Source organism: Ailuropoda melanoleuca, chromosome 16, assembly GCF_002007445.2.
Source record: "Ailuropoda melanoleuca isolate Jingjing chromosome 16, ASM200744v2, whole genome shotgun sequence".
Classification (NCBI taxonomy): Eukaryota; Metazoa; Chordata; class Mammalia; order Carnivora; family Ursidae; genus Ailuropoda; species Ailuropoda melanoleuca.
In genome coordinates, this window is record NC_048233.1 from 1,081,929 (window position 1) to 1,103,102 (window position 21,174).

Genomic DNA, 21,174 nt, shown 5'->3' on the forward strand with positions numbered 1-21,174 from the left:
ACTAAAAGGTTGTGAAAAATAGCTCTTAACCATATAAAAAGGGGACTTTTTCTTTTCTTTTCTTTTCTTTTCTTTTTCTTTTCTTTTCTTCTCTTCTCCTCTCCTCTCCTCTCCTCTCCTCCTCTCCTCTCCTCTTCTTCTCTCTCTTCTTTCTCTTCTCTTCTCTTCTCTTCTCTTCTCTTCTCTTCTTCTCCTCTCCTCTCCTCCCCTCCCCTCCTCTCTTCTTTTTCTTCTCTTCTCTCTCTTCTCTTCTCTTCTTTCTCCTCTCCTCTCCTTTCTCTTCTTCTCTTCTCTTCTCTTCTCTTCTCTTCTCTTCTCTTCTCTTCTCTTCTCTTCTCTTCTCTTCTTCTCTCTCTTCTTTCTTTTAAAGACTGCCAGGAGGCAAGGATTACTAGAGATTAAAGGCTAGGTAGTAGATATCTAGGCTGTAATACCCAACCAAGCTGTCTTCCAGAATATTCTCTTGAGATCAGGCCATTACAGAGTATTTTGAAGCGATCATAAGGCACTGTTGCACCCTCCTGGACATGCTGACTTTGAAAGGTGCAGATTACCTTCTGATTCCCTCCAGGGAAGGCTGGCTCTTGGCTAGGTCATGAACAGGCCCCACAGAACAGGTCTGCACAATCCATTGGTGCCATTGAGACAATGGTTATAATATCAGAGTCACTGAAATTCTACATTCCTCTGAAACAAGAGTCAAAAGCAATGTCGCAGGAGCATGTAAGTCTTTTACTAGCTACCCTGTTACAGAACTGTCTTTTTTTAAAAAGTACTCTTGTCCCAAACTTAGGGAGTAGATCTAATATAAATTCCATTTTAGACTACCTGAAGATCTGAGTCCAGCTGGCATCTCTCCCCACTCCTCAAGCTCTGCTCTCTGCTTCTCTGTATTCACTGTCTCTAATCTCATCTCAGTTTGATCTGCAAGACAGGATGCATGGTTCAGTTGCAAGAGTGTCGTGGGGTGGTGGCAGGCTGAGAGGCTGGGGTTTTATTGGTGAGACTGCCTGGTTGGTTATCAGGCTGGTACACACAGACAGAGGCAGGAGTCAGGGGCTTCTAGAAACATTTGACATCACCTTCATAGTCAGGAGCCAGCAAGTGTAGGTTAAGGTGGGGAGGTCTTCATTATCCTTTTATCTCCTCTTCCAACCAGGAACCGAACTGTGGCCCTATAGGTGTGGAGGAGGTGGGAGATGCTGAATCTTAGGGCCACCAGAGGTGGCAGCAGGGGAGGGAATTTTAAGGAGGCCAAAGTAAAATATGTTTTAAACTGTAAATCATCTGAAGTCGCATGAAGAGCTTCTTTGCTAGGGAGACGCAAGGCTTAAATAAGCACAAGTCAACTGGGATATATAGAAGGTGAGGGTAGATGTCAACGGCTTTCAGATTTAAAGGCAAATGAAGGAAATATGGGGAGTTGAAAGCAGTTCTTAGAATTTCCATTTTGGTCTGTGGAGGGGGTCTTTGGTCTTTGGAGATGGATCTGTGGAGGGGGGGGTGCTATGGAAAAGGAAAGAAGGGGGGGATTCAAGGGAGGCAAAACCACTGCACAGAAAAGGGCAGGGCAAAATGAAAGAAAGCCCAAAGATGAGGCTGTAGAAAGCGTAAAGAGAAGCCCCCCTTCTCCTTGTCTACCTGTCCACCATGTTGGAAACCTCCTGGCTTGCATCTGTTTCTCATAGTAAAATTCTAGCCAGAAGGAGAAGGGCCCTTCTTGAATCTTTGTGGTTACAGACACACAGTTGAAATGCCTCTTTGGAACTTCCTTGAAGGGGGTCTTTGGCCCCAAGGGGACTGGTGGAGAGGTACAGAGTATGGGGGTTGCTGGTTCCTGGCTCACTCTTGCTTTTCCTGTCTCTGAGTGCTAGACTGCAGAAGGTGGACAGCGGCGACCACTGGATTATTAGCTGCGCTGTGGCTAGCTCATACGGCTGCAAGTAGCTTAAGCTTCAGGAGTCACTGTGTTATTCACCTGGAGCCTGATGGCTCCCCAGGTGCTATTACCTGACAATAATTCATGCTAAACAAGATTGATTCAATTGTCAAGGTAGTTTTATCTTCCCTTGGAAAGGACAGCCAATATCCTTCACTCAAATAACAAACAGAAGAAACCCATGAAGAATAAATGAATGAAATCAGTTTGTCAGCAGTGCTAACAACATCAGTGAATTCTATTTGAGAAAGAGAGAAAGAACATACAAGCCCAGAAGGACAGAGAAGAAAGGGGGACAGAGAGCAAGAGTATGACAGAGAGAAGAGATGCACTAAATATGAAGAGTAAATGGTGCAGGCTATGCTTTTTGGGGGCATTCGTGGGTGTTTTTGAACCCACCTGTGGTAGAGATCTCTCACATTCTCTACCAGCTCACGGAATGTTCTAGGTCCCTTCGCCTTAGCAGCTTTCTGGCAACCACACCGACAGTAGCTTGCTAGCCTGTGGGAACTAAAGAAACAGACACTGGCTAGGCCCAGATGGCTGGCTGGCCAAACCAAGGGTGTGTTGCGACAGCTTCCTTCCACTCTTCTATTTTAGGGTAGAGGAGAGGGGCTGTATGTGGACAGGAAAGATGAGAATAGGAAATGAAAGGAAAGAAAATTAGAGGAAAAGGGAAAGTGAAGGAGGCAGAAGGCAGAGGGCGAGAGGAGCCTTGACGGGTCATAACTGCTGGAACACTCAGATGATCCAACACTGGCTGAACTAAAAACCCAAACCAGGATGTCCACACAAAAACAGGTTCCCATGGACCTCTCAGCTTAAGCCTGCAGGGCACTTCTCCAGGCAACAGCTTTGGGAAAACTTGTATACCAGGCCGCTTTATCAGGCCTGACTTCCTATCACATCTGACCTCACGGTGCTCTGTTGTTGCCCACACAGCAAGCCTTGCCTTGCAGAGGCCTAGGGGCTTTCAAAAATGGCTCCTGCATTGCCAACTAGACTGCTAATAGTCAGACACACTGCTAAATCTCTCAAGGGATGACTTTATTTCCAAGCAGAGTAGAAAACTGCCTTTGTAGAGCCACTGGAGGGTGGAGGGTAGAGAATATCTTTCTCACTCAGGTGTCATGTTCCTGAAAGTCTTATATTAGACACACCAGATATCCAGTCTTAGGTTGAGCATTACTGTCTTCTCTTAAGGGTAACATTACTTTTTGGAAGGGTTGCTTACTGACTCACTACCACCCGAGTATGAATTAGTATATTGGAAACAGGGACCATAGTTGCATTAGTTTTGTTGTGGGGCTAGGGGTGGTGTTGAAAGTGGGAAGAGGCATGGAGGGACATCCATGAGCAACAAAAGAAAGGATCCAGCAAAGGGAACAGAGGTGTAAAGAGATGTCAGGATCAAGTCTGCTCCACCCAGCTTAGCTTGAGATCGCCAATCTTGATTTAATCTACCTTAGAACCAGCTCTGGCCACACTGACCATTGTCATATATATAGACAATGTCTGGTAACTCCACCAGTTGAACCCCCAACACTAACACACCTGATGGGGAGTCAGGGGCCAGGTTCTTGGTTGGCCTTGCTAATAACAAGCTCTGAGAATGAGCGAGTTGTTGCCTGCCCCTGGCCTTCTGAGTCCTCATCTGTAAAACTCATGTATCAGCAATATTCTGTGTACTCATGTGGGATACATGGAGATGGGCCTGAGCCAGGTGGTCTGCTAAGTCGTGTTTGCTCTAACATTCTTGGACGAGGCCACCATCTGCCTGGACTCCTCATCTTTCTTCTTGGGGGAGCATCTGCCCTGCCCTTCTTGTGCCCTTTCTGGCCCCTTCTCTGCTACGGTTGGGGAAGGGAAAGGCAGACCAAGAGGGCCAGGCCTGCTGCCCCATGTAGGCACTATGGGTTGAAGACTGGAGAGAGGGTTTGAGTGTGTGTGTGGAGCTCTGTGACTCAACCTGGGGGTGGACGTGCCGCACACTCTCTCCCTATGACTCAGGATGACTCCTTTCCCTGTCATTCCAGGCCCCAAAACCAGAGCAAGAGCCAAACTTGCTTTATTATTTTTAAAAGGCAGTAAGGGGCAATTATTTGTCCTGTGGGTCTGTGGCAGAAAGGTGCTGCTGGCTTCAGGAGCCTGGGCAGGGAAGACCTGGGGCCAGTATGCAGAGGCCCTGGGTGATGTCCCTGGACACTCCCTGCAGCTGAGGCCCATCTCCCCAGTCTTGTTACCACCCTCCCCCTGGGACTCCCTCCTCCTCCCATTTTTTTCTCAAGCGGCAAATGTCAAGTGGGCAAGGGTAGTGGGGGCTGCTTTACACTTTGCCCTTTTCTTCTGAGTCCCATTAATCAGGTGCGTAGGTCGGGAGTATGCAGACCACTGTCTGAGCATTCCTGGGGCAGGCTGGGCTCCCTTGGTCCAGCACTGGCAGCACCAACAGGCACAGAGAAGTTAGGTTGGATGGCTCTGTGCCAGCTCCTGGTGCTGGTGGTGCACTGAACGAGGACCCTTATGACGCCATGCCCAGGCAGCCTGGCCCAGGGGTTTAGCCAATGGGTTCTGTGGAAGTGGCTTTGAGATCCCAGTCTTGCCACCTGTTAGCCATATGATCTTGGGCAAACTGTTCATCCTGTATGCTCGATTTCTTCCTGTGGAGAATAAGTGCTCTGAGGAGTTAATCTGACCATGGGCGTGATGCCTTTAACACCGTCCTGGCTCATGCTCCTCCAAGAGAAGCCACCATTTCCCTCTTCTTCCTCCTCCCTGTCTCCGCCTTGCTTCTCATCAGCTAAGATCACAGCTAGGACCATGGTTAATGCACTTGATTTTCCTGCTCTGGTCACTTCTGTGGACTAGCACTTAGGCACCTACACAAATCCTCCACATCGTCTTCCCTCTGGGCCTCCCCAGAAGCCAGCGCTCTTTCACCTGACACGGTTCTTGTCCTGTTCCTCTCCCTGAAGGTCCCTCTAGGGCCTTTTCTCTGGAGAATTTCCATGTGAGCCAAGCTTTATGAAAGGAACACCCCTCCAGAATCTGCAAGGCGTTGAGGGGATATGAAAATGCCTCAAACTATATCAGAAAAAGCCCAGTCAGAATCACGGAATGCTAGATCTCAAGGGCCCACTGAGACCATCTCCCCCTGTTCCCCCTCCCCCACGTACATTTGAGGAAGCTGAGGCCCAGAGAATGGGGTTAATTGCTCTAAGTCACAGGGATTACTGGTGCTGGAGCTGAGAACCGATCCCCGGCTTCTTAATTCACCATTTGGGACTATTTCTCCATATCCCTAAGGCAAGGATCCAGGCTTCTCAGCACTTTCTGCTTTGGAATAGACTTACAAGAAGAATGTTGGGAAAGGCTGTTGTCCCTGACACCCAAACTGATTCCAGTTTGGGGTATTAGGAATCATTTTTTGACGTTCCAGGGCATCTGCTAAGGCCCATTAACAATTGCCTGGGTTACCTCTTTGGGTCTTCCCTCTGGAAAATATTATTTCAGACCCCAGAAATAAAGGAAGACCAGAGGGCACACAAAGGAAGGGGAGCCTCAGCCAGAGAACAAGGCAACTCCTCAGGGAGGAGAAGGGCCATGGCCAATGCCCCCGGGCACTGAAGCAGAACTCAGCGTGATGACACAAGGTGGGGACCCACAATCTGCCTCGAGTTACATCTGCCATTTGTTCATGGGCCTCTTCCAGAGCGAACAGAAAGTCAGCCACAGTGGCCGTGAGCACAAGGGTCTTGCCCTCTTCATGCTGGAGGCCCCAGCTCAGCCCTCGTCTCTCCTTTGTCTTTCTCCCTCTCTTGGTCCTCTTCACCACTGTCTGTGGCTTTGAATAGCATCGGTATGCAGCTGACTCCATGCCCTGACCTCAGACTGTGCGCCCCACTCTCTCCCTGACATGTCTACTGACAGGTCAAAGAGACACGTCCTCACTGAGCTCCTGTCCTCCTCATGCAAACACGCTTCACCTGCTGTCTTTCCCAATGGATACCAACTCCATCCTCCCACTGTAGAGGCCCCAACCCCCAGCCATCTCGGACGCCTCTTTCTCCCACACCCACATCCAGTCTGTCAGGAGATACTGTTCTATTTTCAAAACAGATTGAGAATCTGACCATTTTGTACCACTTCTAATGCTCCTGCTGTTGCCAGCTACCCTCACCTCCCACCTGGGTTACCACGTTTGCCTTCTGAGTGGTGTCTGGGCCTCCTACCCTGACTCCTAGAGACAGCAAGGTGGTCCTTTGGAAATGTGTCAGATCATGGGACAGCTCTTCTTGAAGGCACCGGTGTCTTCCCTTCTTGCTCAGTATAAAAGCCAGAATCCGGTCCCCTGTCCAGTCTCCTCTCTCTCCTTCTCCCCTGCTCAGTGTGCACCAGCAACCATAGCTGCTGCTCCTGCCCCGAAGTCCCTCTCCCATACATCTGCACCGTAACTCCTCACTGCCTTCACATCTTTGCTTTGTGCCCATGTCCCCTTCCCAGGAAAGCCCATCTTATTTGACACTGCCTCTGCCTTGACTGTCCCCAGCACCTCCGATCCCCCTAACTTGGCACAATTTTTTCCAAAGCACTGATCATCATTTAGCACACTGTGTGATGTTCCTGTTTTCTAGAGGTATGGCTCGTTGTCTGGTTCTTCCCCTACCCTGGAATGCCAGCTCATGTGTGCCTGACACACACAGGTGAGACCATAAATACAGTGGAATGAATAAGTGATGGCCAGGGATGGGTGGAGAACTGTTTCCTGAGAGGGAGGGGCACCACGGCCTACACAGTGAAGGTAAGGAGGGAAGAGAAGGAAGGCTTGCGGGGACAAGAGTATAAATGCGGGGAGTGTTTGGGGGCAGTTGGAATAAATACGGGATCTGGTGAGGGAAATGAGAGTTGATTTCTGTAGTTTTAAAAGAGCCAAAGATGATGAGTGACAGGTGAAAAGCCCTCATGGATTCCTCTGAGGCTAAAAGTGTGGATTCCTGCCTGTATGTCTGGAAATGGATATTTTGTGATGAAAGTATGACTGGAACATTCTGGGAAGACCTAGAGCAGCACCCAGGGAAACCACCATGGCGCTGTGAACTTCTTCATGCCAGGGAGGGTCTAGACCCAGAAGCTGCCAGTGACCTGAAGGCAGAGCCATATGGTGGAGGGACCTACCACACAATGGTAGACTAGACATTACTGCTCATTAGTCCGTCCTCCACCATACTGGCTGCTACCTGAGTGCAGGGTTGCCCAGGACAGTGCTTGTGGAGCGGGCCTCCTGAGGCCTGGGTTGTGCACAGTGATCAATACTCAGTGCTTACTTTCATCCGGCTGAACCTGTCGACCATGTTCCAGAGTCTGACCATATCCAGGAAATGAAGGGCCCTCGCAGTGTCTGGGGGAGTAAGTTATACTGAGATATACCTGGTTGGAGACGAGGCCCTCCCAGCTCTTCCAGTAGGGGTTTTGGAAAAAACGTCGTTTGCTTGGGTGCCACAGTCTCTCCCACTCAGTAGTGCTTTACAGTTACGTAGAGTTTTAAAATAGATGCTCTTATTTCAGCCTCAAAACACACTGCAGGAAATATCATCACATTCCTTTGACAGAGGAGGAAACTAAGTCTACAGACATTTTTCTAACTTCTCCGGGAAGAAGTTCTGACTTCACGTCTGGGCCCCTCTTCCTCTCCCACACTGCCTTCTGGACTTGGGTTATTCACTTTGCTCAGAGCCATTCATTGTGTGGTGGGTCTCTGGACACCTCCTCGTGCTCTCCATCACACACACTGTCCTCATTTAATCCCCAGACAACCCTTCAGTATGACTTTTAACAAAGTCCTCAGTCTGGAGGAGTGAAGAGAATCTCAGCATGGGATGGAGGGAGGCTGGAGGAGTTAGAGGTGATCAGAAAACTCTAAGGTGGTCTGATAAATAATTTTTTTGTTTAGAAAATGGGAAAACAGGGATGCCTGGTTGGCTCAGTCGTTAAGTGTCTGCCTTAGGCTCAGGGCGTGATCCCAGGGTCCTGGGATCCAGCCCTGCATCGGGCTCCCTTCTCTGCTGGGAGCCTGCTTCTTCCTCTCGAGTACTCCCCCTGCTTGTGTTCTCTCTCTTGCTGGCTGTCTCTCTCTCTGTCAAATAAATACATAAAATCCTTAAAAAAAAAAAGAAAAAAAAGAAAATGGGAAGACAACCTGTATGGTTACTGAAAATATAAATTACAGAATGTAAGGGCAGAACAAATCCTGGCTAGGGAGAGTCCACGCGAGGGGGTTATGTGAGATGTATGTGTTTGTTAAAGGCATCTCGGACTGAAGGGACAGGAACTCTGGCCCAGGGCAAAGTGAATGGGCCATACCAGGAGGCCTGGGTTCCAGCTGTGTGGCTCGAAGAAAAGACACTTAAATCTCTCCATCAGCATCTTTAGGGTCAGCAAATTGGAGATGATAATTCTTGCCTGTCAAATTCACAGGGCAGTTAAGAGTTACCTGAGACAAATTTATGCACAGGTGAATTGTAAATAGAAAGCCATTCTACAAACCTAAGGGTCTGCAGGATGATTTCCTGCTCCTTTCTTGCCCTGCGTACTCCCTCTTGATCTGCCACAAAGCCACTCTTTCTGTAGAAATTTTGTACCCTAGCAACTTTTTTCTTTTTCCTTTGTTTTTCATTTAAAAACAGTTTGAGGGGCGCCTGGGTGGCTCAGTCGTTAAGCGTCTGCCTTCAGCTCAGGGCGTGATCCCAGGGTTCTGGGATCGAGCCCCGCATCAGGCTCCTCCGCTGAGAACCTGCTTCTTCCTCTCCCACTCCCCCTGCTTGTGTTCCTTCTCTCACTGGCTGTCTCTCTCTCTGTCAAATAAATAAATAAAATCTTTAAAAAAAACCAACACCAATAGTTTGGGAGAAAATGGCAGGTTGAGTGGTATAGGCCTTGCCAACAGTTAGAGCCACAAAGGACCCCCTCACAACCCCGGGACTGCACTGGGTCCTTTCTGCATGTAGGGGAGCAGCTTGCTGTCACCTTCCTGCATCTTCCTGCCACCGGGCTCCCAGTCCCTGGGCACAGATTCATATGCGCCTGCACTGCTGTCTGTAAAACACACGCCTCCGTCTCTCCCCTATCTCTCTGCCTGCTCGCTCCCTCAGTTGAGAGCAGTGCACTCTGAGAGCTCCAAGCACGAAGGTGCTGCTGGTCTTTAGAAATGCTGGAGTGACTCCTGGCCCTGAATAGCACCTGACATACAATGTAGGGCTCATCTGGCCTGAAAAGCCCGGAGAGTGCTCAGAGTGGTGAGGTGAGGGTGGCCGGGAGGGGCACTGAGGGGAGGGGAGGTGCAGCACATGAGTAGGAAGGTGGACCTTGTTTTTAAATGACCTAACGCTCTCCTGGGACAAGTCAAGGGACAGTAAGTACATACACACACACACACACACGCACACACACACCATTAGACAAAGACAACCCAGGGGGATCTCAGAGACAGAGGGGCCATCAAATCTATAACTATAGGGTGAGCAGGGAGGGTGCAAGAGGCCAAAGGGAGGGGGAGGTAGGGAATGCGCAACGGACTCCGTCCAGTGTCCATGTGCTGGAAGCGGGGGGCAGACGGACTTCCCGTCAGGGGAATCAGGCAGATAAGATAACATGTCAGTTCAACTGCTTGGGAGCAAAATACGGAGCGGGCAGGGGGAGGGTAAGGATGCGGTAGGGAGATGGGGGCAGTTGGTAGGGCAGTTTCAAACATCTTAGATCAAAACTCTACAGCGCCTGCTCCGTGCTGTTATTCAATGGTTCAGTGCATGAAAGGTTTGTGCAAACATTACCAAGTCTCTTAATTAGGGAAAAATAATAACAACAAAAACATTAAAGAACACATGTTAAACACTAATCGCCAGAGGGCTTGCCCATAGACAAAGAGAGAAGGTTTCGACATGCCGGGGAACAAAAAGACATGTGCAGGGACCGGAAGGAACTGTATAGGAGGAGACAGCTCGGGAGAAGACGGCAGGAGGCCCGGGGCCAGGGGCTGGGGTTCTGAGACCAGAGAGCCGGGGGGCAGGCTTGTGAGGGGCTCGGGGAGCGGGAGAACCAGGCAGGAGCAAGAGTCAGTTGTCTGGGCAGCTTCATGTGGGAGTGAGGTGCTCATCGAGAGGCTTCTTCCGCAGCCAGTGGGAGGCAGGGTCCCTGCCCCCGGGAAGAGCTCCCAGTGGACCCCCCAGCCACCTGGCTCTTTGGCCACTCCGGGGAAGCAGGATCCCAACCGGAGGCCAGACATGGCCAGTTCTCCGCTTCTCTCCCACACGAGCCTGGAGGGCTGGGCTGCCTGCATGGGCTGCTGACGTTAAAATGGCCATGGAGCCCTTCCTTTCAGTGTGAATGCAGTGGGCTGGTCCTTGGGCTGACAATGCAGGCAAAGTCCAAGCCTTAACTTCAGGGCTCCACCTTGAGAGAGTGCCTTTCCAAGGTGCCATGGGGTGAAGGGAAAACAGGGTAAGGCAGCAGTCTGGAGGTGAAGGTGGGGGTGAGGAGAGGTTTGGGTTCCTGCCCCAGCAGTGGCCCCACAGTTGTACATATCCCCTTGTTCTGGCACTCTCTGGCTCCCATAGCTGCACCCTCCTATACAGTGTGAGTCATGCCAGGCTGAGTGGAACGGGAGAGAGAAAAGATGCAGCAATCAGAACTTAAAAGGAAAAGGAAGGCCTAACTCATTCCAAAAGTTAAAAAAAAAAAAAGAACAGAAAAATAAAGCAACAAGGAAAAAAAATCCTTTAAACCAATTTAAACAAACAAATAAAATAAACAAAATGAAAATAAGGAGGTGGGGAGGAGAAAATAAAATGAAGAAAAAAAAAATGAACCGGGGAAAAGACAAATGAGTGTTAGAGCAGGCACGGACAGTTAGGTACAGACGCCATGTACTTACGTTTACCTCGGTGATTGCTATATCAACAATGCTACCCACAACAATCAAGGCGTCAAATGTATTCCATGCATCACAGAAATAGTGCTGCATGGGGCAGAGAAGCCGAGGAAAAGAGAGAGAGAGAGAGAGAAGAGAAAAAAAAAACCAACAACAAAAGAGAAAAACAAAACAAAAAGGAAGAGGAAAAAATGAAAAAAAAAAGCATGAAAGAAAGGAGAGAAGAGAAAAAAATGAGAAAAGAAAGAGGTTACGTGGGCATATTAAATACTCTCTTACCACTCTACAGTTCTGGCGGCTCAAACCTGGGCAACCTGGTTCTCACGGGGCGGAGAGGCCTGACAAAAGCTGGGTTAGTACCAAGGTTCCGTTGGGTGGGGCTGCCCGGGGAGGGGGCCGGGCAGCCCCCTGCACCTGCCCCTCCGCTCAGCTCCGGGCCCCTGGGCCCAGTGCAGCGGGGCAGAGCCGGGCCAAGCAGAAAAAAAGGAGGAGAAGCTCCCACTTTTTTTCCCCCACAGACGACGGCAGGTTCAATAAAAAGCATGACTGGAGGGGGGTAAAAACAGGAAATTAAAAAACCAAACAAATAAAAGGAGGTAAAGAGAGAGAGTGAGAGAAAGGGGAAAGAGAGGAGGCAGAGGAGGAAGGAGGAGGCTTCCTGGGGAGGGCAGAGTCATACTCACATTAGTTTCACTGAGAATGACGTCAATTATGCTGCCAATTACGATGAGGAAGTCAAAAACATTCCAGGGATCACTAAAGTAACCCTACATAAGGGAGGGGCAGGCAGGATGGGGATTAAAAAGGAATATTAGACAGACAAGAACAGAGCAACATCACCATCAGAATCACCGTCCAGGCACCTCAGTGTTGCTGCTGGAGTTGTGAATGCCCTTACTGTGGCCAAGGAGCCCAAGAGGGAAGCAGGTGGCTGGAAGGTGGCTGGTCCAACCCTCCTGCCCCACCCTCCCCTGGTCATATGGCCCCCCTTCCTCCAGATCCATTCCGCCTCACCACCCTCCTGCACAAAGGCTCTTTCTGCTTCCCACCGGGTGGGAGGCAGGCGTGGGCATGGAGGGCAGGCAGTGCGAGTTGCAATGGTGCAGGGACATGGCTGGACTCTCATCTCAGTCCCCACTCAGCGTCTCCTATGCCCACAGTTCTCCTCCATCAGAAGGGCCCTTCTGGAGGCAGGGAGGGACACAGGTGTGTGACCCCCCCCACCCCCGAGGTGAGTGGGTTGTGGTCCTAGGGATGACCTGGGAATTTCAGAGACTCTGAAAACCACAGGAGTGTGGTCCAGAAGGGTGGCCAGGTCATCTGGGCTCAGCGGTGACTCAACTAAAGCTTGGCAATAACAAGAGGACTGCATCATTAAAACAATACCTATAATATGCTGGACTTTTTGCAGTTAGAGTCAGGGTCACCCCTGTTCCAGCACTGGACATGCCCTGGTGTTTCCGGGGACACCTCTGTCCTTGCAAAGGGTTTATGAACTGAAAGGAGACAGAGTCCAGGTAAATCTTACAGTTTAGTAGTGTCAGATACTGCCCCATGCAGTGCTTTCAGGGGTGTCTCCTACGCACCTCCGCTAGGTTCCTTTCCTAACGTCTCCTAGTTTGATGTAGAGTCCCTGTTGACACGCAAATGCCAGCCAAAGTGAACGAAATGATCAAAGCCTGGGAACTAGATTAATAGGAGGAGTGTGGGTAGAGGGCATGGGGACATAGACTTCGCAGGAAGGGAGTGGAGGTCATCGTGCCACGGAAGAGAGATTATGGCACTGAGGGGGTAAGACCAGCGTCCTGACTTCACCTCTTCATCCTGTACACTTGGATTTCACTTGTGTTCCGCCATATTTGGAGAAGGGAAGAGATGCTTTTGAAAGACTTTTTTGAGGTCTAGGACAACTAGTCAACCAAGGGAAAGGCTGTCCCAGATTTCTTAGAGGATTCCAGGAGTCCCAGGAGGGTGGACCCTTCACAGAGTGGACAGGTGTCTTGGATCTGGACCACCTGCTTCTCTGAGAAGTGTGGGAGTCTAGAGAGCACTGCTTTGTGGCCACATGGGGCACAGGCTCACAGTTAGGGCAAGCCCAGGAACAAGACAGTCATATTCCCCAGGGCTGGAAAGGAAAGGACCTAGTACTAAAGTTACTTGTCTTCTTAAAAAAAGGACATTTGCTTCTTTGCTTTTTCAGGGAATGTTCTGCCAAGGAGACCAGACAGGGCTGGACCACATTTGTTTGGTAGGACCAGCATTTTCCTATTCTCTGAGCCACTAGTTGGGGCTTCCAGGAGATGGGTTTCTAGAGGTTGGGGAGTGGGTATGAAAGTGTTAAGGATCCTCTGAGAGTTTCCCAGACCTCTTTCCCTAGTTCTTTTGAAGGTTGCCAACTCTTCCTTTTAATTTTTTACTCACAAGAGCCAAGAGTCTGTGTTCTTCCATTTCCTCCTGGCTCTATCCAGCTCCCTGAACTTCCCCACTTCCCAGCCATGCCCTCTTTCCAGAGGGATCGCAAGACATGCTGTCCTAGGGCTGTTATTCTTAGTGTGGGAGGTCAGGTCACAGGGAAAGGGGCCTCTCGGTTCCCAGGCATTTCTGCCAAAAGAAAACAGAAACGCTACGGCAGAGACTTTGGACAGCCAGACTGGAGAAGCAGAGGTTGGCCAGGGCGTGGGTCAGGTGAGGGTCAGCTGGAAATCATGGCTTTCTTGTTGGCTTCCCAGAATCATTTCTGAATATACTAGAGCCTTTGAGGCAGAGGGAGACTGTTCTCTCCCATTTAAGTCACATGTTATGAGCAGGAAATAACCAACTCCCTCCCAGGTTCTTAGATGTTATTACAGGGCAAATGGAGAAGACTGATTTTTAAAGAAAGGAGGAAAAGAGTGAAGACCCCAAATGAACTATATATATGCATGTGTTTTAAAATTAGAGTTTGGAAAACACTGACGGATTATCTCTCAGTGGGAATACCATCTTTGTGGGGAGAGCTATTTCAGAAGGGAAGAGGAGGCAGGGTCAAGGAAGAGAAAGGAGAGAAACAAGAGCTAGAGCAGAGTCCAGGAATGTTCAGCGTCTAGCCTAGAAAACGTGCTAACAAAACATTATTTGGGCGTGGGGGCAAGAGGAGAGATAGGGAGGGGGATGGCTCAGCGCTCAGAAAAGGAAGTTGAGTTGGAGTCTTCTCATTCACCAGAGACCTGAAACAAAATGGGTAAGCCGGCCTCATCTGCAACGTCTCTGAGAGGGGAGAAAAAGGGCAGGAAGGCGGAGAGTAGGGCAAAGGCCAGGATAAACACACAGGTTAGTCAGCTGCTGAGCACAAGGGGAAGGCAGACAATAAAAGGGACCCTGTCAACCCCCCAGTTGGGCATTGCTCATCACCCTTTCTCTGGGACTTCTTTGTGTATGTGCAGATGGAGGGAAAGCACACACCAGTCCACTGCTTCTTGACCGTGTTCCCTCTCCCAACCTTCCAGTGCAGGCTCTCACTGGATGGGCTCGCTCAAGATGAATGCCTCATGCCTCGCCCTTGCCCTCACCAGGCTGTGCTGCTGAGGCTTCCGATCCAGGCAAATTACCTGGTAGGCCCAGTGCCAGGGCCTCCACTGGCTGCAGAGACCAACCAGTTGCCTTATTGGACTCTGCTTGAGGAGATTTACACATAGCTAGAATGCAGGGGTGAGGGAGCATGCTGAGGGGGGGCAGGTGACAGGATCCCTTTAAGACGCAGATTTTTACCCTGACCTGTCCACCCACCTTCCCGGCTCCTCTGTCCCACAAGCCCATCAATTCTCCAAGCTGGACCATGAAGATGGTTTCAGATCCAGCTTTCAGCTCTCTGTTTCCTCCATTCGCCTCCTCCTCCCACTCTCAACGGTCGTTCCTTCCACCCCATCCACACCCATCCCCAGAAACAGGGTGATCTCCATTTAGACACCTGGCCAAATCCCTAAGTGGGCAGGGTCTGGAGGAATATTTTTTTTCCCTGCACTCTCTGGAGTGTAAGAGCTTAGTGCGTGCATGCGCTCTCTCTCTCCCTCTCTCTCTGTCTTTCACACACACACACACACACACACACACGTGCACGTGCACGCACACACACACAAAACCTGTTTTTGCCTACCCCCTTACTTGCTGGAAATCACAGTTAACACAGATTTTGGGGGTGTAATGGAAGAAGGAGGGTGGGAAAANCTCTTTCACACACACACACACACACACGTGCATGTGCACGCACACACACACAAAACCTGTTTTTGCCTACCCCCTTACTTGCTGGAAATCACAGTTAACACAGATTTTGGGGGTGTAATGGAAGAAGGAGGGTGGGAAAAAATCATAGGCTTTTTCTCTCATGAAATCAGTTTGACCTAGAGCCAGGTTACACCTGTCACTCCTTCTTTCCCTGGTGATGAGGTCCCAAATGGTAGGGAAGAAGTCAAGGTTAGGGAAGGGTTTTCCTTGCCCTCGCTGAAATAGTGAACCAAACCTCTTACTGTCCAACTCCCCAGAGTCAAGCAGGGCTAATCACCCAGAAGGTATGGTGTTTTGGGGGTGAAAAGGCTTTCCCTTGACATCCTTAAACCCTGCAGATTCAGTGGGTTTTCCTCTTTCAAATTCCCAGTGTCTGGGGGTGAGTTCAGAAGACAGGCCTCTTCCCTGGCCTTCCTGGCGATGCTCTCGAGCGTATCCACTCAGGCTGATGAGCGGCCACCCCTGTGATCGGCAGCTGCTTGGACCCTCAGGATGGCCCATTCTCCTCAGTGCTGCTGACCCTCCACTCAATGGCCGAGGCGGGTTGAGAACATGTAGACAACACGGATACTAGCTTTAGCAAATCATTACTAGAAAGGAGAAATTGCCACAACAATGCACAAGAATTGTGGATTTTCCTCTCTTTTGGATTCTCTGTGCCCTGATTCACCTCTACCCCTGAAACTATTCCAAGCTGAAAGAGGCAGTATTAAGAGCGTGGTCTCTGGAGGTAGGTTGCCCATTCAAATTCTACTTCTGGCACTAATAGGCTGGGTACTCTTGAGCAAATAACTTCACCTCTTTGTGCCTCAGTTTCCCCACCTGTACAATGGGGATTACATGAGACAACACATGTAAAGCACTTGGACTTAGCCTGGCCTGAAGTTAGCTGTAAGTAAGCCTGGATGACTGTCAGGGTTAATCTGAACTGATCTACCTCTCTCCTAGTTAAGCAGGATTCACAGGTTCCATTTTGAGGGTGGCACTGAGTAGAAGGGCAGGCAAAGCCCAGGTGTGTGGAAGAAGGAAGGGAGAGTTGAAGGTTCTGGAATCCTGAGCTCACCTTTTGCCAGCATCTAGGGCCTATTCTGTTCATCTTGAGTCACTAGTGAGTAGTGTGACCATCTTTGACACTGATGACAGTTTGCATGTTGTTATGGCTAAATTTTTTTAGACGCAGGGTAATTTGGACAGTTAACTGCCAGGTTCTGAGAAACCACTATTTCCACTGGGGGAGACCCAGGCCCCCCTACTTCTGCCTGGAGGTCTGGGAGGACAGGAGTGGGCTGCCAAGTGGGCCTGTTTCCCACCTCTGATCCCGGGGAGCAGGACTGATGTGGAGAGGTTAGAGGCACGTGCCTCAGCCCTTGAATTCTGGATTCTCAGCTCCCCTGCCCAGCGCAGAGGCCTCCTCTGTGATCTCAGAGACAAGAAAGGCTTTAAAACAGGTTGGTGGTGAGAATGTATCACAGGAAAGTCTGCGCACCTGGGAGTATGCTGTGTGTGCTCAGGGATTTTGAAGTAAGTGTTCTTTTGCTGCCATCACTTGTTTTTTCCCCTCTTCTCTATTCTTGCCTGCCCATCTTCAGAATCTACCTCTGATGGTAAAGCAAAGGAACCCAGAGGAGGTGATGAGGAAACCTGCCCGGCTCGATGGGGAGGCTGACCTGGACTTTCAGTCCGTCTGGAGGTATTTACTTCCAGGGACCCAGAGCCCCGGAGATTGTTGTCAGGCTCAGCGTCGACGCGAGAGGCCTGAGCGGAGAGGAGAGGTGGAGGTGCTGGAATGGAGACAGAGAGAGGCCAGGACGCAGAAGTGTCAGAGGAGGGAAAGGCCAACTTGCAGGATGCCAAGACGCCAGAGAAGCAAGGGGACTGAGGAATCGTGTGAGAAGCAAAAGGCGAGAAGGGCAGGGATGGGGAAAGTTGTGAAATGTAGATGGCAGAAACAGAGGGAAGGAGGGAAGGAGGAGTTAGGAAAAGCCATGCAGATGGTGGGAAGTGGGAAGAAGGAGAAAGGAGTACGAGGAGGGAGTGGAAGGGAGCATGAGAGGAGGTGGGCAGGACAAACAGTCCCAGAGGTCGGCCCAGGACATAGCAGGGGAAAGCAGGGAGTCCACACAAAGTGGGAGGAAGTGTCAGGCCACCTGGGGGAGGCAGGGCCTACAATGGAAGGGAGGGACCAACGATGGCTCATCCTCAACCTGGGGCAGGGGGTCCCTAAAGGAGAACAAGAGCCCCTGCTTGAGTCAGCAAGCAGTTGAGAGAAGGTATGTGAGGCAGGGGGCTGGCCGAGGCGTTTGGTGTCCAGTTCCTTGGAAGCACTGGTCTCTCTTGGGGTTCAGGTGGTGGGACTGAGATGTGGGGGAGAGCAAATGAACCAAGGAGAGGTGCTGAAGGCAGCTGGCAGCTCAGTGGCAGTGGCAAGAGATGATCTCATGGAATCTCATGGAACACAATGGTAACTGACACCAAGCAGAGATAATAGGAACTGTATAACGTTAGGATGTCATTTAGACATAACAGTAATCATGGAGATTAGTGGCGTCTAATGGAGAAGTCATGACGGGAGCACACAGCTGCTCCAGACCCCCGGCAGCCTGGGAGGGAGTGAGGATTTTGTCTTCCTCTGTCAGCTCCTCCCCCGTGATGTGTTCATTCAGAGGCTCCCAGAGGCTCAGGCTGCACAGAGAGCTGGGGGACAGCAGACACGAGGGGCAGGAGCAGGCTGAGGGCCAGGGTGAGGGACTGGGTCTGCACCCCTCAGGAGAGGAGGCCCCAGGTGGGTGGTGCTGATGGGGCTGCTCTTGACATTGTCGGAGGAATGTGCACTTTGAACTGGCTACCTTCTGCTCCCTTTTTCTTTTTCTTAATTAAGTTTTTTCCTCCCCAGGAACATTTTAAAGGCCCTCTTTCATTTCTTTCTCTCACCAACACGTGATGAGCACTTACTAGGTGCCTGGAACTACACAAGATTGAACAGATCTGACGCCTGCAGCCTTCTCCCCTGGGAGAAGATGAAAACTGGGGGTTACTGGCTAAGCTCACTTTGGGGACCTTAGAAGTTTCTTTCTGTGCCTTGGTGTGCCCCGGGGTAGGCGGCAGGATCCCAGTAGCTGCTTCCTGCAAAGTTTATCCTCCAGGCCCAGGGTGCTGAATGGACACGTCCCCGTGGTGGGGCAAGGCCGGGCAGACACAGTGCAATGCATGCAGGCAAACTGCCGTTCAAAGGAACACCGTAGACACTCTTTGAAGAAGGGGAGGCAGAGAATAGGCAGCACTGGGAGCGGGTGAATGAGGAGGAGCCATGCCACCCCTTTGCTCCAGGGCTGAACTGGGACCTGTGACAGCCGTCTGCCATCTGCCTGCCTTGAATCCTCTCCCCTCCAGCCCAGCTAGGAAAGCACACCAAACCCACATCCGACCGGTCCCCTCCATGCCCTTTCTGACCTAACGGGCTGAGCCTTCTTTAGAGAAGGGGCAGGTACGGCCCCCTGCAATTGTGAGAGGCAGCACCTGCACCCACTTTAGTGAACAAAACGGGAATGCACTGAGCTCCTGCGCTCACTTCCAGAGATGTGCCTGGAGTTGTGCAGATGAGTTCCCACAGCCCCTACTTCCTTCTCTGTCAAACAGGAACAGTCACCGTGAAGCCCTCTGGGCTTTGTGAGGACAACCTGAGTTCGAGCAGGATGGGGACAGTGCCTGCTGGCCGCTGGCTGCTGCTGTTGGAGCACTCCGTGGGAGGCCACCGCTCCTGGCCTTGCTAGGGGCCTTCCTGCACAGCTCCCACCCCCACAGCGACGGCTGGTTGCTGGTCAAGCCTCAGGTCCGCTGGGGCAGCGGTGACCCCGAGCCCTGTGGGTCTGGGGATCCCTCTTTTCCTCTCATACTCTGTGCGTTCTGGTTTCTTTCTCAGTGGCAGGGACGGAGAAGGGAACCACAGTGTACTTTCCGCCTGGCTTCTTTACACAGTGTGAATAATTTTCCACATTAAATAATTAAATGTAATAGCTAATACCACCCTTCCCACACAAAGGCTTTATGCAAGTCATATAATTATTTTTTATCATTCATAGTGACTTTCAAGCTCTCAAGTGCCAGGCAGGAAAGAAACCTGTCACAATGTTGCAACAATATGCAAATCCCTGGGTAGGAGAGCCACGGTGGGGAGGCCCCTCCCTGACAAAGCCCATTTGTGCCTGTCTGCGTGCACTGTTTGGCATCAGGTACCCTGTGGACATTCCACAAATAAATAATAATCAGGGTAATGCCAACTCACCAATCAGGCTGCTAGGAAGCACGCAGGAGCTGTACCCCACAGAGCAGGTGCCTCTTGACTCTGCTGCCACTCCATGGTCAGGGGGTGGGGCTGGGGGGGTGTTACATGTCACCCCCTTGCTGCCTCCCTTCCTTCTCTTTCCCTTTCTACTCCTTTGAATGAAACGTACATATGTGGTGAGTTTCTGGGTTGAGGGGTTCCCCTGCTGGTGGGAGACTCTGGTTTCTTAATAATTTGGGTAAACAGGTTTCAAATATTTCAAGAATTAAATAAGAGGCTGAATGAAGTCCTACCTCAGCCTAAGGCATTGGTTCTCACTCTGGGGCACTCACTGCCCTCTAGGGGGTGTTTTGGAACCTGCGGGGGCACCACTAAGCGTCGGGGGGGAAAAGTGGCATTTCATAAAATGGGTGGATGGGTCAAGGATGTCCTGCTAGGCATGGGACAGTTCCGCCTAATGAACTGTGGTGTGTCCTGTATGACTTTTGGGAGACATGTAGGGTGCCACATGCAAATAAGGCCTGTCGGTTATAACTTATCTTAAGTTTTTATTCCAAGGTCTCATATTTCATTAACCTCTATTTTTTTATGTGGAATGAATTCCTCTACTAGATACAGACGTTTCCCATTTCATTAAAATTCAGGGATTTTATATATCTGTATATGTATATATACACACATTATGTGAAAATATATAAATCTTATCTTACATTTACATATATAAATATGACATTATGTGTATAGATGTGAATTTTATATACATAAAGATTTAAGTTTCCTTTGATTTTCTTTAAGGAAAATTAAGGAGGTATTACAAAGTATTTGTTACAAAAAGGGAACTTTGGTTCTAAAAGGATCAAAGATCACTAGCCTAAAAGGATGTCTAAGTTTCTATAGAACTCTTAAAAGGAAATATTGCTTGCTCTTGAGATTTTTTAAAGTTGAATTTTTCAGGTTGGTGAGGAAATAGAAAGTCATTCAATCCAAGAGCCATTCATACTTCTAGTTTAATTTACCTGTACCTTGGCTATTAACGGGCCACTGAACAGGACCTACCCACAGTGGTCCTCAGATAAGCATTCTCCAAATGCTCTCCCAGCACACACAGGCTGGGTCTTCCCTGGGTGGCGTTGCCCAGGGCACCACAGGACCTTGTGCATCCTTGGTCCCTCCCACTCAACCCTCAATGCCAGCTTCGCTTCCTCGGATCAGAGTGGTGCCTCTGCAGATTTCCAAAACTGTTCTGTGGAACACGAGTTCTGGGAGATGGTAATTGGCGCTTCAATGAGACATGACAAACAAATCAAAAAACAAGGCTTCCATCCTCTAAAAAGTCTGCAAGTGCCGAATCTCCTAGCCTTTACTCGGGACTTTAACCTGGGGTGATCTGAGAGCACACCATGCATGAGCTCTGAGTCCTGCATGGAAGAAAGCTGTCTAATTACGCGGAAGGCAGGAGTTCCCTAGTTTAGGCAGCCACATCAGGGCCTGCGGATCACTACTCCAGATGGCAGCTCCCCAGGCATTAGCAACCACTCCCTTGGTTTTCCATGTCTGTTTCCCTCTCCAGCAAGTTCTTGGGAGGAACCCGGGGAGGGTGAGACTTGAAGGGGGTTTCCTCATAGGATGTGAGAGCTGTCATCATGAGGCTGGAATCATTTTGCGGGGAAGGAAACAGGGTTCCTCAGTTTCCCCAGGAGATGCTGTCTGTGGTTTGCTCTGATTCTGTGACATTTCCAGAGTGCCTGACAGGTACCAGATGCTACT

The 21,174-nt window shown here is 50.2% G+C and overlaps 1 protein-coding gene across 3 annotated transcripts in view; it reads right to left on the reverse strand.

The window, feature by feature from the left end:
• The window catches only part of CACNA1C (calcium voltage-gated channel subunit alpha1 C), a 665,077-nt gene that overhangs the window by 60,920 nt on the left and 582,983 nt on the right, over window positions 1-21,174 (reverse strand). The window contains exons 31-32 of one of the 3 annotated variants that reach the window (XM_019793444.2): window positions 11,546-11,629; window positions 10,866-10,949 (exon numbers count right to left, since the gene is read on the reverse strand). In XM_019793444.2, coding sequence (XP_019649003.2) covers window positions 10,866-10,949; window positions 11,546-11,629 — 168 coding nt within the window. The remainder of the gene's footprint in view (window positions 1-10,865; window positions 10,950-11,545; window positions 11,630-21,174) is intronic. The other 2 variants (XM_034646388.1, XM_034646389.1) reach the window with 2 other exon arrangements.